The 16,091-nt window shown below is 33.4% G+C and overlaps 1 protein-coding gene across 1 annotated transcript in view; it reads left to right on the top strand.

Moving 5' to 3' along the window:
• LOC137399516 (receptor-type tyrosine-protein phosphatase epsilon-like) overlaps positions 1–16,091 on the top strand; it is a 47,088-nt gene that overhangs the window by 13,479 nt on the left and 17,518 nt on the right. Inside the window, exons 11-19 of the mRNA XM_068085664.1 lie at positions 336–481; positions 2,109–2,196; positions 4,036–4,109; positions 4,623–4,659; positions 5,847–5,947; positions 7,152–7,277; positions 9,137–9,285; positions 11,204–11,339; positions 13,552–13,698. Coding sequence (XP_067941765.1) covers positions 336–481; positions 2,109–2,196; positions 4,036–4,109; positions 4,623–4,659; positions 5,847–5,947; positions 7,152–7,277; positions 9,137–9,285; positions 11,204–11,339; positions 13,552–13,698 — 1,004 coding nt within the window. The remainder of the gene's footprint in view (positions 1–335; positions 482–2,108; positions 2,197–4,035; positions 4,110–4,622; positions 4,660–5,846; positions 5,948–7,151; positions 7,278–9,136; positions 9,286–11,203; positions 11,340–13,551; positions 13,699–16,091) is intronic.

Genomic DNA, 16,091 nt, shown 5'->3' with positions numbered 1-16,091 from the left:
CAAAAGTCAACAACTCCAACATGATTACAAAATGTCGATTTTGTCTTTTTTGGAATTTTTTGATTATTTTTTTTAGTCTTTTATATAGTTGTCACAAAAATTGCATGAAGGATCATATTTTTAAATGTCAGTTACTTTGATGAAGAAGTCTAATTTTAGTTCGAACTTCTAAACTTAGAAACATCTGTTACAAAAATGTTAAAAAGCTTCCTTGAAATGTTAGTTTATCAAATGCTTATTGGTTCTTTCCAAAAGATGCTAGTTACTGGCTCATTTGAGGATCACACCCTCTGCTATGATGACGTTATGAATAGCTTCGCTGTTACCTTTTACAGCGGCTGATGAGGTTGAGACAGTTGCGAATGAGAGTCCGTACGGTAATGCTGACATCATTCAAGCAAGTCAATCAGAGGCCATTCCCATTGGAAAACTAGCCTGGTACAACAAAACCAACATCTCAGTCATCAGACAGCAGTACGAGGTAGGCATTCGCTGACACATAGGCTGTCGGTTTTGTGGAGCAAATTAGTGTAGCGCAGAGATAAGTTCACAGGTTCAAGTTTGAATTTGAAACCTATATTCACTGCAGCTTTTTTTCTCAAAAAGGCAAGCTAACCAATTTTATTATCTGCAAGCAGTGCTGTTTCCATAGCAATGATTACTAATATATTTTATGAGTACTCGTTATCAGATTTAGGCTACTAATTGCTTAATATGATAAGAAAATCTTTAAGGGATGCATCTTTCCTTTCAAAGTTATAGTAACTGCATGATTTTAATTGGCTAACGATAGTTTGCTGCTAAAAAGTTCAACACAAATATGCCAATATTGTAGACGCTTTTCATGAGCATAAAAAACAATGACTTAGATTGTTTTCGTTATAATTTCTAATATTGATGAAAAAACACAAAGTTAGCCCAAAAAACATTTTGTTGCTACAACAATGCACATATTGCTATACAGTAGACAACCTACATTGTAAATAATATGTTCTTAAATTGTTTACGCGTTAGGAATTTCATATATACAAAGAATAAATACGTGTAAATAGCCTAATCCATTTTCTTAAGCTCACCACTTTGGCATTTCAAAATGAAAAAACTAAACTTTTTAATTTAATAATTGTACAGTAACTGTGTACAACCATTGGTTGGTATCAACAACTTTTCTCGTCGTTGTTATAACTTGCACTTGGTTTTAGTTCCGTGATTGTGATAATTTTGCGTTAGGAGGAGCTCACGCATTCAGTGTCAATTTAAACTAATTTGTTTCGTTTTTTACAGTAAGGTCTGTTTTACATATAAGAAAGAAAGAAATATTATATATGTCTGAAAATGTACTATGGAATGTATGTATAATTTATATGCAAGCTTCTTAAGGCAGCAAGAGAGGAATAAGTAGTTTTCCCTTTCAAGTGTGGCAAAAGAGGAAACGATATTTTTAAGCTAACTATGGGATTCTTGTTATTCAAATCAAATTTGAGAATTTGGACCAACTTGATGCATTATGTTGTATGGATTTTCTTATATAATGCGCTTTCGTTATCTCTCTCTCTATATATGTCTCTCTATCACTCTTTATCTCTTTCTTTCTCTTTCATTTGCATTGTGCCTTAATCTTGACGCTGACAGGCAACCGCCTTACAAAATTTCATGTGATACTCAAGTGTTTTTATCTATTTTTAGATTTTTTGCTGATTGCGAGACAGTCAAATTACATACAATGTAAGAAATGAATTGTTTTTATTGTTTCATGACAATCACTAACACAACTTGCTTCTGTAATACACCAGTCTTTCTCAACACTTCCACTTTATCTTGTGTCTCGAATCCCAAATCTCTTTTAAAAAGACTTTTGTTTAAAATACTAAAATAAAACTTGACTGGTTTTTATCGGTAGATATTTAGAGGTCACAAACTTTTTCTTTTGGAGTTTACAGTGATCAGCAGGTTTCCGTTTTTGGTTCAATATGCTTATAGACATAAAACATTCCTTTATTCCACCGTCACTATTTGAATTGTTTTACTACGGTACTTGAGCATGTTCCTCAAGCACCGCGTGCTTTCTTGACCTGGTTAACACATTTACTTGTACATTCATGTTGTAGGCTCTTGAGAAACTTCCCAAACCTAACATGAGTGTAGCGCTGCAAGCAGAAAACAAGGGCAAGTGTAGATACAAGGGCCTCTATCCATGTAAGTGCATCATAAATCTATCGTTTACTAGCAAACTTGCTCTATAAAGTTGGGCTAAATAAAACTAGAACACATGTTTATGCACCGTTCCTAAGCATTCACAAAAAAGTTTTAGCTTTTGCGTTTAGTGAATCAGATGGAAATACTTAATCTGGTACAGATAACTCTGTTTTGACAAACTATTTCATTTAAAATATTTTAAGCTTCCAAATTTAATAGTTCCATCATTTTTCAATCGATTTTCTAAGCATAAAATCTCCGATCAACTTTATGAACCTCAGCTATTTGATTACCGCATAATTGAAAACTATGATTTTGGCAAACAGCCAGAAATATTTGCTACGAACAGTTTTTGGGTAAAATGCCTCATGTTATTCTTGAGGTACAATGCAGAGTATACGCACAGGGTTTGTGTGCATCCACCTTGTAGCTTTCAAATAGGCCACTTAAAAAGAGGTGGTTTTTTATGAACAATCTACTTGTATTTTTCATTATTATTACTAGTATTATTATTATTACTAGTATTATTATTATTACTAGTATTATTATTATTACTAGCATTATTATTATTACTAGTATTATTATTATTACTAGTATTATTATTATTACTAGTATTATTATTATTACTAGTATTATTATTACTAGTATTATTATTACTAGTTTGCTTGCATGTCCCGTGCACTGTGAGAAATCATCCTGAGTAATTAGCATATGAAGAACTATCCAGTGTATTGTTTTGGCTGCTGAGTGGGGTAACGATAGCGCGCTTGTCATTCAATCTTACACTTCGAGGTTGATTCCCGTGTGAGGCGATCTTTTTTTTCCCAACGCTCTTAGTGTGACTTTGGACAGACGGATAAACACTGCCCTCGCTATATTGAAGATTACCTTATTTTTCATTATAGCAGACTGCTTATTGTTTCTTGCATTAGATAAGGAGGGCTCTATTTGTAGAAGTGGGGTATTGTACACTACTTTCGCTCGCTATCTTAATTAGTCGCTTTATTCAGCATTCCAGTTCAAGTGCAGGATTCCTGTCTAGGAAACCATTGATAAACAGAAGCTTGAGGCAATTTGAAGTTGGATTTATTAATAAAGCAAATTGAAATATCATGTCGCGCAGTGTATAAATACGTGCATTTACTTTTTAAGGAGTGAGGCCGTCTTCGTTTAGCTAACAGGCTAGCTAAGCTTTCAGTTGCCGCTAATGTTGTGGCGTTACTTCTTATCCACCCTTTGAATCGCAGAAAATTCTTTAAAATCTATCTTACTGTTTTTAATTGGCTATCACAAGCATGTGTTGTTTACACATGCTATATACACATATACAAATGTTGTTTACACATGGTCATATTACGCTGAATGTTGTTAGACTGTTCGTGTTATAGGATTTCCGACACACCCAAGCAGGTCATTTCCGTTTGAACTACAATAACAGGAATTGCCGACATACTCCAAAAGTTTTTATTTAAAGAGGCATCCTTAAATACTGTCAGTGCAGCAATTTGCTCTGCCATATCCTTTCTTGTTAGACGGATAGTTTAGGAAATAATGAGTTGTCTTTTCCTGTTAAAATGCTGATAGTTTCTGCAATTATCAATAGATTGTACAGCCTTTCAGACTTTACTAACTCTTAGAGACAAACTCATGTGGCATAGTAAAATCTACTTCCCACATATCAGTGTAACTAGAATATCTCTTTTAAATCTTTGTTTGATCTATTTGCAGCTGTGGATTTGTCAACCTGAATTGCAAAAACTCTAATTTTCAATGTAATTGAAATGTTAGCTTAGCAACCTTTGTACTTAGAGTCATCCGTTTCATTTTATCTGTTTATAGCTAACAAACACCGAGTCAGGCTTGACCCAACTTATCCTGGAGAGACAGATTTCATCAATGCCACTTATCTCCAGGTTGGTGGCATTTTTGAAATTCTTCCTATTTATGCAAAAGACAAGGGAATTTTTGCTGAATTAGAGTTGTAATTTGGTATAGCTATTGATGCTGTTATGGAAGAAATATTTAAACCTGTCAAATGTATACTATTTGCGACGTGATTAAGTTATGTAATCATGTGAAAAAATAATTACTGCTCTAAGAAACCCTTTCGACACCCCTATTATTGAGATAAACCCCATTAGTATTTTTATAAATTTTCATTATTTTTTTATAAATCCATTAGTATTTTTTGTGAAGGATTAACTGTTTTGTTTGCTACAAAGAATAAATATTTAGTAGTGCCACAGAATTGCATCTTCAAAAAATTAAAAAGTTTCATTTAGCTACGGCTCTTTAAAAATTGCTGAGCTAACCATTGTTAGCAGTTTCAATTTTCAAAATAAACTAAAATTTGAACTATTCTTTTTCGCACACGCTAATGTCAACCACGGCCAGTTACTTCTATTGAATATTAAATATACTTACAGGCATACAGCGTTGATGATCACTTTATCGCTGCACAAGGTAAGTACATATTTTTCCTTTTTTGTCAGTGTGTTGACTTGAATTAGCTGAAGTAGGCTGTGACCTTGTATTTTACGTTACAATTCAGTGATTCATAGTTCGATTAATAGGATGGCAGACGACTAGACAATGTCTGTTTGTCTCTCTAATCATTTTGACAGTTAAAATTGGAACTACCTGATGCTGCCAAACTACTAACTTAGTGAGTGTTTGTTAGACTACTATTAGTAGTACTATGGGTAATTCTAGCTTCATATGGGTAACAACTTTTGTCATAACTCACTGCTATTCAATCACTATATGCTAGTTAGACTAGTACTAGTACTATAATACCTACGGGGCTAAGGTAAAGGTAAGTATGGAAAGGTAAATGTGGAACAGTAAGTATGTAAAAATTACTTCACTGATTACATGACGCAGTTAATCTGCAGGTTGTGTCATCCGCAAGATTGAAATGACATAAACCCCGAAAACCAGGGAAGTTTGGTACATGCATATGTTTTATCTAATGTTTCATGCTTGCAAAAAATAGCAACGGCACTTGTCAATGATGCACAAAAAATGCTGTGCAAGTTATGTCATTTTAAATATTTTCCAAATTTCAGTCATTATATTTCAAAAGTGTAATGCTAAGCAAGAAAGGAGTGTGCTGCTATGACCTCTGGTTTAAATTCCTTTATAGTTAGCTAAGAATTCGTGTTAATCCGTAGCATGCAATTTTCCATTGAAACATCTATCACACGGTAACTCCATGTGGGCACAATTCCAAATCCACATCATCTGCGCTATGAGAATGTAATGGTTGTCAGGTACGGCTAAATGCAAGCTTTTACTTTTAGTTTATAGCAAACAAAAAAAGTTTTTTATTTTTTATAAGAGGTTAAGACTTCACAGTTGAGGCCTTTTTTACTCACGATGACTAGTGCATGTTAAACTAAGCATTAGGTTATTAATTTGATTAGATAATGAAATACTTGCATCAGTCCTTAGCGTGTGTTGTGATATGTACTTAGTTTTTTAGCTTTTAGAAAAGGTGGAAAATATCAAAATAGCAAAAGAATATTGGATTATAGTATTAACGACGCTTAATATGCGCTATACCTTATTTTAACATTAGCTTAACTTAGCTGAGTTTAGCTCAGTGTCATTGTTTGCTAAATTAAAGTGTTTTTGTGTATTAATTTCAGGACCGTTTACTGATGCTGTTGTCAAAGACTTCTGGTTGATGATCTGGCAACAAAAACCTAGTGCCATTGTAATGGTTACTAAGGCTGTAGAAAATTCTAAGGTGGGCTTCTGCTATATTATTTTATCATAAAACCATCTGAAAGTGTAAGGTTGTATTTTTGATTTCTTGATTTCAATTTCTTTGGATGCAAAAGCATATAAAACTTTTAAAGAGCCATAATGAAAAACTAGCTACCTGTTCTTAAAAAAGATAACTGAGAACATACTATAGTAAAATTTAATATGTAAGGCGTAAAATATTATAATATATATTATAATTTATGTATAGGAATCTCAAAGTTTCTGTTTGCGCATGTACGCCTATGTGGGTGATTCGGTTTGTCCAGCTCTAGCTATTAAATATTGGAATGAAGAATCCGTATCGCAGGAGATGTCTTCCCAAAAGCTCTCATTCTCCAGATGATATGCTAAACCATTGAGCTACACAGAGATTGATTCATTAAGCAATATATGTCGCCTTGTGGGTTTTAATACACATACCACTGTGCGTTACGGCGCAACCTCATTTTATGCTATATCTTTTGGCTTTTATTAGTGAGTTTAGCAATACGTACTAACTTACTCAAATTAGCCATTGGCAATATGCCAGGCTAATAACAAGTGGCAGACAGCTACATTACCTGCCTCTGTTTTATAAGCTGTAATTAATACCCGAGCAACGCCGGTCATGCCGCTAGTATAGTATCAAACTATCATATTAAACATTACCCTAGGACACATATTTTGCTAGTATTTAGTTTCGTGAGTAGCATACAGAGTAAAATTTTGTTGCAACTTAATTTCGCAGCTCTGATGAGTGCGAAAATGTAGTGATGTGAAAATAAATGCAGTGGAACAAACATAATTAGATTCCTCAGATTCGGTTCACCGATAAGAAAAAAAATCTTAATTTGGGACTAGTTTGTAATTGTGAACCGCAGGTAGAATTGTGTGGCCGAGATCGATAATGCAATTTGATCGCTTGCTGCCATTTGTTTCTTGGACTATCAATAAACAAAGCAATTTAATTCCGCGCTTTTGCTCGTTCGTAATTACAGTTTGGTTTCGCTCATGAAATTTTTGCGAGGGGATGACTCCGTGAAAACGCGCAAGTTAGATGAGGCGAATACATAAATGTCCTAGGGTAATTTACACTAGTGAGTACACATCATGAGTAATAAATATACGAATAATTACATAATAAAACATGTCAGTATATAATATACTGTTACGCAATATAACAATTTCATTTAATGTAATTACAGGTAAAATGCCTTCAGTATTATCCGTTGGACGTCGGAGTGGTCAAAACATTTGGAGAGTTCAGAGTTACACTTCGGTCATCTGAGATTTGGTCTGACTTTACTACTAACAGCCTTATGGTTCAAAAGGTAAGTTACACTATTTTACTAGCCAATTGCATGAAAGGTAAAAGCAGGTAGCTTATATATTAGGCCATTATAATTACTTGAAGTGAGTTTTATGTGCACCTAATCTTTGACAATATTTCACATTCATTCATCACATCATGTATTTTATGATGACAACAAATGAATCATAGGTATTACTAGCGCGCTGGCATTTCAGTGAGAGATCGTCATGTGTTATGCTACTAATACTCCAAAGGCTGCCAATTTACATTCATATATTCTAGGTACATGTATACATACTGTATGTTCAAGGACAACGTCATTCATTTACTGCACATGTGTTTAATTGTGCCGTGTTCTGACTTATCAAATCTGTAGGCACTCCTTTTACCTGCAATACAATGAATGAAGAACTGATCAATAAACTGTATTTGAACAATTTTGAATATAGCATAATATTTACTGCACTTTTTTCAACAGTATAACAAAAATAATTCAAAAAAGTTTTTTTTTATTTTGTTTGTCGTTCTTAGAGCATAGATGAATTATTTTCTCTACACTAAAAGTATTATAGTCTATTTGATGTTGGCTTAAGAAATTTCTACCTGTACTAAGCGCAACTTAAACCACGGCTGCCACGTACAACTTTCATCGTTTTTTTTAGGTAAACCAAACACGCTTTTCCCAAAATTGTACTCAAAATAAAGATTTGTTCACTAATTTTCAAAGTAATAAAGGCTTTTTACAGCGTTTTAATATCAGTCTCGAAAACAACATGATCAGCACAACAAGCTCCGCCCATAAATATGTGACGTACGCTAGCTTTTTAGGAATGGAGATTGAGAATGTTTATTCCGATTTAGAATGAAAGAGATGGGTGTCTTGAAACCCATTATCATCTAAATTCAGCCTTCAAAATAGTTTCATTTTTTTCTCAAAGATAGATAAGCTATTTAGCATTGCATATTTAAAGATAAGCTCAAAAAAGGGCGATAACAACGCCAGCTTGTGATAAAATCGCGCTTTTTTTAACTCATTTTTCTCGGTGTTCAGCCTATTAAACATCTTGCAACGAGCTATGAGCAATTTTAAATAATTTATCTATCTTTCATAAAAGACTGCGATTATTTTACAGGCTGAATTTAGATAATAATGGGTCTTTAAGACATCCATCTTTATCATTCTAAATCGGACTAAACATCCCCAACTTACGTTCCTAAAAAGCTAGGCTACATCACATATTTATGGCTGGAGCTTGTTCTGCCGATTGTGTTGTTTGTGAGGCAGATATTGAAACCATTTAAAAAAGCTTTCATGGCTTTGAAAGTTAGTGGACCAGTCTTTATTTTGAGTAAAAAATCGGAAACAGCCTGTCTGGTTTGCCTAGAAAAAACGATAAAACTTGTACGGACAGTTATGGTTTAACATGAACTGTTAATGTAACTGTAATAAGATTACTTGAATTTCAGTAGCAATTAGTGTTGTTACTGATTTACTAGCCAGAGAGCTTTTATGCTTTCCATGCCTGTTTCTTTACTACTGCTTACCATTGAAATAATTGTAGAATAATCAAAAGGAGTTACCGTAGGTGAATCTGCAAAATATAATACTGAAGTGTAACATTCAGGCTCTGTCATTAAAGTGGGGATCCAATTGTTCTTCGCTGTTTTAAACAGTTAAAGCTGCTTTTAAAATCCTGGTAGGCATTCTTACTGCTCTGAAAAAATAAAAAGGTTTTGATGAATCTCTCTCAAAACGTCACTCAAAAGGCATGGTAAATGACTAGGCTGAGCATCCGTAGTTTAAAAGTCAATTTCAGTAAAATAAATAGGGCTTTTCTGATAAAAGAGCTAAGCTTTAGCTGCCTCTTAACCTTTTAGGGTGATGAATCAAGAGTCATTCCCCACTTTAATTATATTGCCTGGCCAGACCATGGAGTCCCAGACCTTGAAGTGTTCGTCTCCTTCCACAGACTTGTCAAGTCTCACATTTATAGGAACTTTACTCAGCCTGTGCTCATACACTGCAGGTAAGTTTATTACATTACATGTTTGTCGTAAAGTAAAGGCTTATCTAGAATTCAAGCGCAAATATGAATATTTGCGCTTGAATTCTAGAAAAGTGTATGTTCAATCGCAAATATTATATATACATAATATTTGAGCTTGTATATAATATATATAAATGTTACATTTACATATATACATGTATGTGTACTGTATATATATACAATACACACACATATATTTGTAGCCTATATGTCTGTGGCCTTACCACAAATTTTTGGAGTGCGCGCATGCCCGCACGCACATATACACATGCGTATGCATGCATGTGTATATATGTACGTGCGCGCATAACATAACATGGTGCATAGCCAACACGCGCGCGCGCGCGTGTGTGTATGTATATATGTGTGTATGTATATGAGTTTGAAAATTATACAGTTATATATTATTTACCATTCAAACTTCATATCATGAGAAAAATGTTTTGCACAAGTCAAATAGATTAAAAGAAAAACTAAAACAATTTTAGAAGTGTTTAAATGTGAAATAATTAGCAAGTAATGGTTTGATGAAGCATGTTTTGTTACAATTATTACAATGAAAAGTGAATTGATACTGAATTAAAATGAACCAATAAAATAAATTAAAAATCACGAATATATTGGATTAATAATACAAAATCATAAATAGAAGTCTGCGTAGATAAAAGGAAACTGATGCCGCAGAAGCTATTCATCTGTAAAAAATTTGAATACTGATGATACTGGTACTTTTCTCAGTAGTTGACACTTGCACAAACATAAAGATGAGATATCGAAATCAAGGGTACCTTGTCTGACTGAACCAAAAAAATGTAGAGACAATTCTTACTCAAGAATGTGCATGTGAACATTTTTTTAATTTTAAAATTTGTAGCAGTTGCCCGAAAATCAAAGAATGAGATTGTGCCATCACTGTTGCACTATAACAGAACATTTGAAACTGACACAGCACCATTGAAAACTACAAATGAAAAAAATAAATAACGGATTTTGAAATTGCTTTTTTAAAAAAATTTGAAAAAGAACAAATGAAAAAGGTTAAACTAATTCATATTAAAATGTAGATATTTAGCTTCAATCATGATGAGGAGACCGCAGATAAGCTACATATGAGAGAGCAGTTCAGCCTTGTGGTTAGGTGTGTGTGCTTGCATACTTGCAATTGCAATCATCGGGAGTTTACTTTCAGTGGACTTTTTCAGTGCTAGATTTTAGTCACTTTAGCAGCGACAACAGAAAACCAAAAACCGAAAAAAGTTAAAAGACAAACATATAGATTTTTATATATATAGATTCTATAGATAGATACTAAACAGATTGAAAAACTAAAAGGGATTAAAAAACAGCTTATAAGCATTACCTTATTTACTACATTACCTTTACACTACATGTACATTACCTGTAACTGTTTATAAGCTGGTTTTAGTACTGAGGTGTAACGTCAGGCATTCACCTAATGAGACCAGCTGGTAATCGCTACGTGTGATGCAACGGCATTGTGGGTATTTTAATTGATATCATGAATGTCTTCAATATTAATGATTGCTATGTTCAGTTAAGTGCAGTAGTCTATTGAATGAGCTCGACATTTCCAGAATTTGATGTTCCAAGATCAAATCCTCTGCGAAGAAGATTTTTTGTCTCTAAAACTTGATTCTTATAACTAGACAGGCAGGCGCTAAAATTTGTGTTTAGATACATCATTGCTACATGGGAAATCTGTTGTCATACGATGTTGAATGTGTTTCTCATTTTCCTTCTGCTAATATTAATAGTTTATATTTTCCTAATTTAGGCTAAAATGATTAATAATTATATTAACTTGCCTTGTTTAGAAGTTTATATCTGTAAAGCATTCAGCATCTAGCACAGATTCAAGTCTTACATGTTATTATAGCGCTGGAGTAGGAAGAACTGGCACCTACGTAGCCCTTGACTACTTGCTGGACCAGGCTAAAATGGAGGGAGTTGTTGACATGTTTGAGTGTGTGAGAGAAATGAGAACAAGGAGACCATGCATGATACAGACTGTGGTAAGTTTATATAGTATTTATTATGCTTCATTCGCAAACACTTTCAGAATATCATTCCATATGTGCATCGCATAGTGTCATTTTGGTGCTTTACGGTCTAAAATTGTTTAGTTTTTTGTCTAATCTATCGTCTTCAGTCTGCACAATGTCTTGTAATCTTCCACCAGTTCTAACCAATCTTAACTAGTCTATTCAACTTTAAATTACAATGAATCATATTAATGAAAACAAAATCACCATATATAACAAAGTGTTTTAACTTTCAGATGTAAAAATGGTGGAATTAGCAAAATGTGTTATAAATATTCACATAAAAAAGACTGTTTTACAAGCTACAACAAGTTATTAATATGTTGTTAAATAGATGTATGTATTTAGCTAACAATGTTAGATCTATCTAACATGGTTAACAACAGTGACTCAGAGATTATTTAACACCTTGCAGGTTGCGCAGAATTGTCATTACAAATGTTTTAGGTATGTGCTGATAAGCCGGTTGGTTGTTGCATCATCAGCCATGAGTTTTTAAGTATTTAACTTAATTCACTTTTTGTAAAACAATCAAATTTGTGCTTTTGCAATATATTCTTAAGATACTTTCGTTTTATTACTTAAAAGTAATTCAATAAAATAATAAGATCTTTTGATGATAAGTTAAAGATGCATTTTTTCTCTATAGGTTCTTTACTGTTTGAACTTTAAAAGAACTCGTGTAGAAAATTGTAAGTCAGTAAAATAGATAATTACGGTCTACTATAAATTTAACCACCATGGCAAGTCACCAAGTCATGCGATCATGGCAATGTGACGCAATACAAGATGACACAATGCATATACAATATGTGACCATGACGCCATGTTGTGGTGTCATGGTCATTATGGCATGTCATGTCACCATGTCATGGCATGTCATGTCACCATGTCATGGCTTGTCATGGCATGTCATGTCACCATATCATGGCATGTCATGTCACCATGTCATGAGAAAGCGAGTTGCAATAGAAAAGGAACCAAATAACTTAATCTATAAATTGTCTACCTTAATTAATATGATCGATCAGATATTGCATTTGCATAAACGACTGTCGAGCTGCCATGTAGCCAAAAGGAAGAAAAAAGCTAAGAGGAACAAGTGTATAAGAAATGTCAATAGAGAAATATGCATTTATCAGATCTGTGTGGAGATACTTTTTGAAATAATATAGACTATGTGGTAGGCAGAGCATGCATTGTTTAATGAGTTTACTAAATTAGTATTTGAACTAAAGATGAAAATGCATGAATCATTAAATTAAATTCATGAATAATTCCAGTCTTCGAAGAAATATTGGTTTTTGGAGCAAGGACCAGTACAGTTGAAGCTATGAAATGGTTTTTTGGTAGGTTCACATTGAGCTTTAATTAAAGCCACCATAACTGTGGCAATGCCGGGCATTCACCTAGTGAGACCAGCTGGTATTATCATTACATTGGACGCAATGGCATTTTGGGTATTTCATTCGATTTAATGAATTTCTTCAACATTATTGATCGTTATGCTCAGTTGAACACAAAGGTTCCAAGATCAAATCCTCTACAAAGCGAATTTTTCATTACTAAAACTTTATGGTTAGAACTGGACAGAGGTGCTGAAATTTATGTTTAGATACATCATTGTTACATGGGAAATCTGTTATGCCATGAGATGTTGAATGTTTTTCTCGTTTTCTGCTGCTAATATTCATAATTTATATGTTTCTATTTTAGGCTAAAATGATTAATGGTTATATTAACTTGCCTTGTTTAGAAGTTTATATCTGTAAAACATTCAGCATCTAGCACAGGTTCAGAAGTCTTACATTTTATCATAGAACTGGAATAGAAAGAATTGGCACTGAATGTAACTGTGGCAAAAATATTGTGAATATTTTTATTTTTTATTGCGCGCTAAATCGATGTACGAGTAAGCTCAGTTGTTCAAGTTTTAAGGCAGTTGCCTTTTAAATATACGCTGAATTTTGGTCGATTAGACATGCCATGCAAAAAGATGTTGATTTCAAATGTTCTATTTCAGTTTTAACCATCTCACGATGTCAGTCATTTTTTATAATTGCAGTTTATTAGGTCAAAGGTTGACCTTTGCTTACGCTGACCAGCCTGTTAATCGCCGTAGTTTTAAAGCTAAAAAAACTTTTCAGATATTTACAAATTAAAACAAACTATTCTGTTACAGGAACAGTATGAATTTCTTCATCATGTCTTGTATCAGTCACTCTCTACTAAGAAGTTCTCCTGCAACGCTGGCCAGCTGGCACAGAAGATTGACATTCACATGACCCAACCTGGAAGTGAAACAGACGTGATTCATGCTGAATATCAGGTGAGATTATTTACAGCTATCAGCTTTGGTTTGGTTAAATTTTAACTTTAGTTTACCTGAAATTGTTGATAAACGCATACCAGACCATGTTGAAAATATTAACATGAGAATTAAGTAATATTTTTAAAAATATTTCTTATGATATGAGAATGTTTTAAATACTCTACAGGATGATATTATTTGATGGATTTGAAAATTTGCAAATTTGCAAGCAAAAATTTCCGCGAATAACTAAAACCCGTAAATAGTTAGAGTTGTTGGCTCTTTTCTTAAAAAAGGGAGAATAACTACTGCATCAAATTAAAAGCTAGTCGCCAAACGTAGTCAGTAAAAATTGCTGAGCTCCAAACCTTTTTGTAATTATTATCCAGAGTTAGAATTGTGCCCGTTGTTAATGTACCACAACTATTTTACCAAATTATTATTTCAAATTTTTTATTATTATCTATTATCTATTATTATTGTTCAGCATGTCTTTGTTAAAAGTTATTCTTGCAGTTTTTTCAATGTCAAGTCACCTCCAACAAAGTCTAATACTAAAGTTTATGAAGTTGATAATGATGATTTTGATTTAGATATTATGGTATTTATATGATTTGCAGATACGATTACATATAGAACAAAAAAGACATGGATGAATTTAAACACATGCTATGCGCATTGAGGTTTTTCACTTTATTGCTGGATTCAAGGATTAATTTATCCACCTAGAGATTCTTCTATGAATAAAATAGTTTGAGAAACTGCATAAGAAGACAACTTTGGCAATATAACACGGTGAATAATATTGTCATGTAGGGTATAAGATAAGTAAGATGTTTACATCTGATGTACTCAGAGGTACATGCCTGTGAGGAGTAGCTATGAAGTGACTGGTCGGGTATATGAGATAGTCTGTTAGAGTACATTAGACAGAGCTATGAAGTGACTGATCAGGTATATGAGATAGTCTGCTAGAGTACATTAGACAGAGCTATGAAGTGACTGGTCGGGTATATGAGATAGTCTGTTAGAGTACATTAGACAGAGCTATGAAGTGACTGATCGGGTATATGAGATAGTCTGCTAGAGTACATTAGACAGAGCTATGAAGTGACTGGTCGAGTATATGAGATAGTCTGCTAGAGTACATTAGACAGAGCTATGAAGTGACTGGTCGAGTATATGAGATAGTCTGTTAGAGTACATTAGACAGAGCTATGAAGTGACTGGTCGAGTATATGAGATATTCTGTTAGAGTACATTAGACAGCAGAATTCCAAGAATACTGAAAGTTCGTAGAGCCTAAAAGCCTCTTATTTGTTTGTCATCGGTAACCAAATCCGTAAGAGGTATCATCACTCTAACAGAAAGTTTTTGTAGTTTGCTAAGCTTTTCTATGTCTCTATCTGATAAAGACTTACTTTCTGGCTTTGATCAACTCCATGTACTAGCTGTTATTCAACTGTGTAAGTACCTCTGATAGGCAAATTTATAAAATGGTTGAAAATTAGGATTTTTCTTAATTTATAACATCATTTATTTTGTTAGTTGTGTCTCCATTTTAGTCAAATAATATTCAAGTTCAGTTATCCAATTAATACAGCTGTATAGTTTTATCGGTTCTAAGATAAGTTTTAACCAAGCATAAAACTGATGAAATAAATCATATACCTTTTGTCAAAGAATAACATTTGATTAAACTATAGTTTGTTTTGGCAAATGATTATATAAAGCATGTATTGATGCTCGATGGTAAGACACCATGTATTTGTATATGTATATACATATATATATATATATATATATATATATATGTATATATGTATATATATATATGTATATATATATATATGTATATATATATATATACAAAAGTAGACAATAGCCGTCAATATAGACAGCAAAGAAAAAGAAAAGGTAGAGAAATATCTCCCTCTTGGAGAAGAAATTGAAAAATGCTGGAATGTAAGAACAACTGTAATCCCAGTAGTCATTGGGGCAATCGGGCGCAATAACACCGGCGCATAAAATGTGGCTTGCCCAAATACCAACAACAATCAACTCAGGTGAGTTGCAGAAAAGTGCGCTATTGGGAACAGCTAAGATCTTGAGGCGAGTGCTCAAACTCCCAGGTCTCTGGTAGGAGACCCGAGTTAGAGCAGAATTTACCACCCATACGGGTTATCCGGGGTGAGGAAACACTTTTATATATATATACAGTCAAACATGGATAACTCGAACTTCACGGGACCGAGCAAAAGTGTTCGAATTATCAGAGCGTTCAAGTTATCAGAGCACTGTCACAAGTCCATGTATTTACTTATTTATTAGTAGATACATGTACATATGCAAACTATAATATAAATCAAAAGCACAAATGGCTTGTTTCAAATTAAATGCTTCTAATGTAA

The sequence above is a fragment of the Watersipora subatra genome, chromosome 7 (genome assembly GCF_963576615.1).
Source record: "Watersipora subatra chromosome 7, tzWatSuba1.1, whole genome shotgun sequence".
Lineage (NCBI taxonomy): Eukaryota > Metazoa > Bryozoa > Gymnolaemata > Cheilostomatida > Watersiporidae > Watersipora > Watersipora subatra.
The sequence above is the reverse complement of the archived record's forward strand: the minus strand, read 5'-3'. Positions and strand labels throughout refer to the sequence as shown.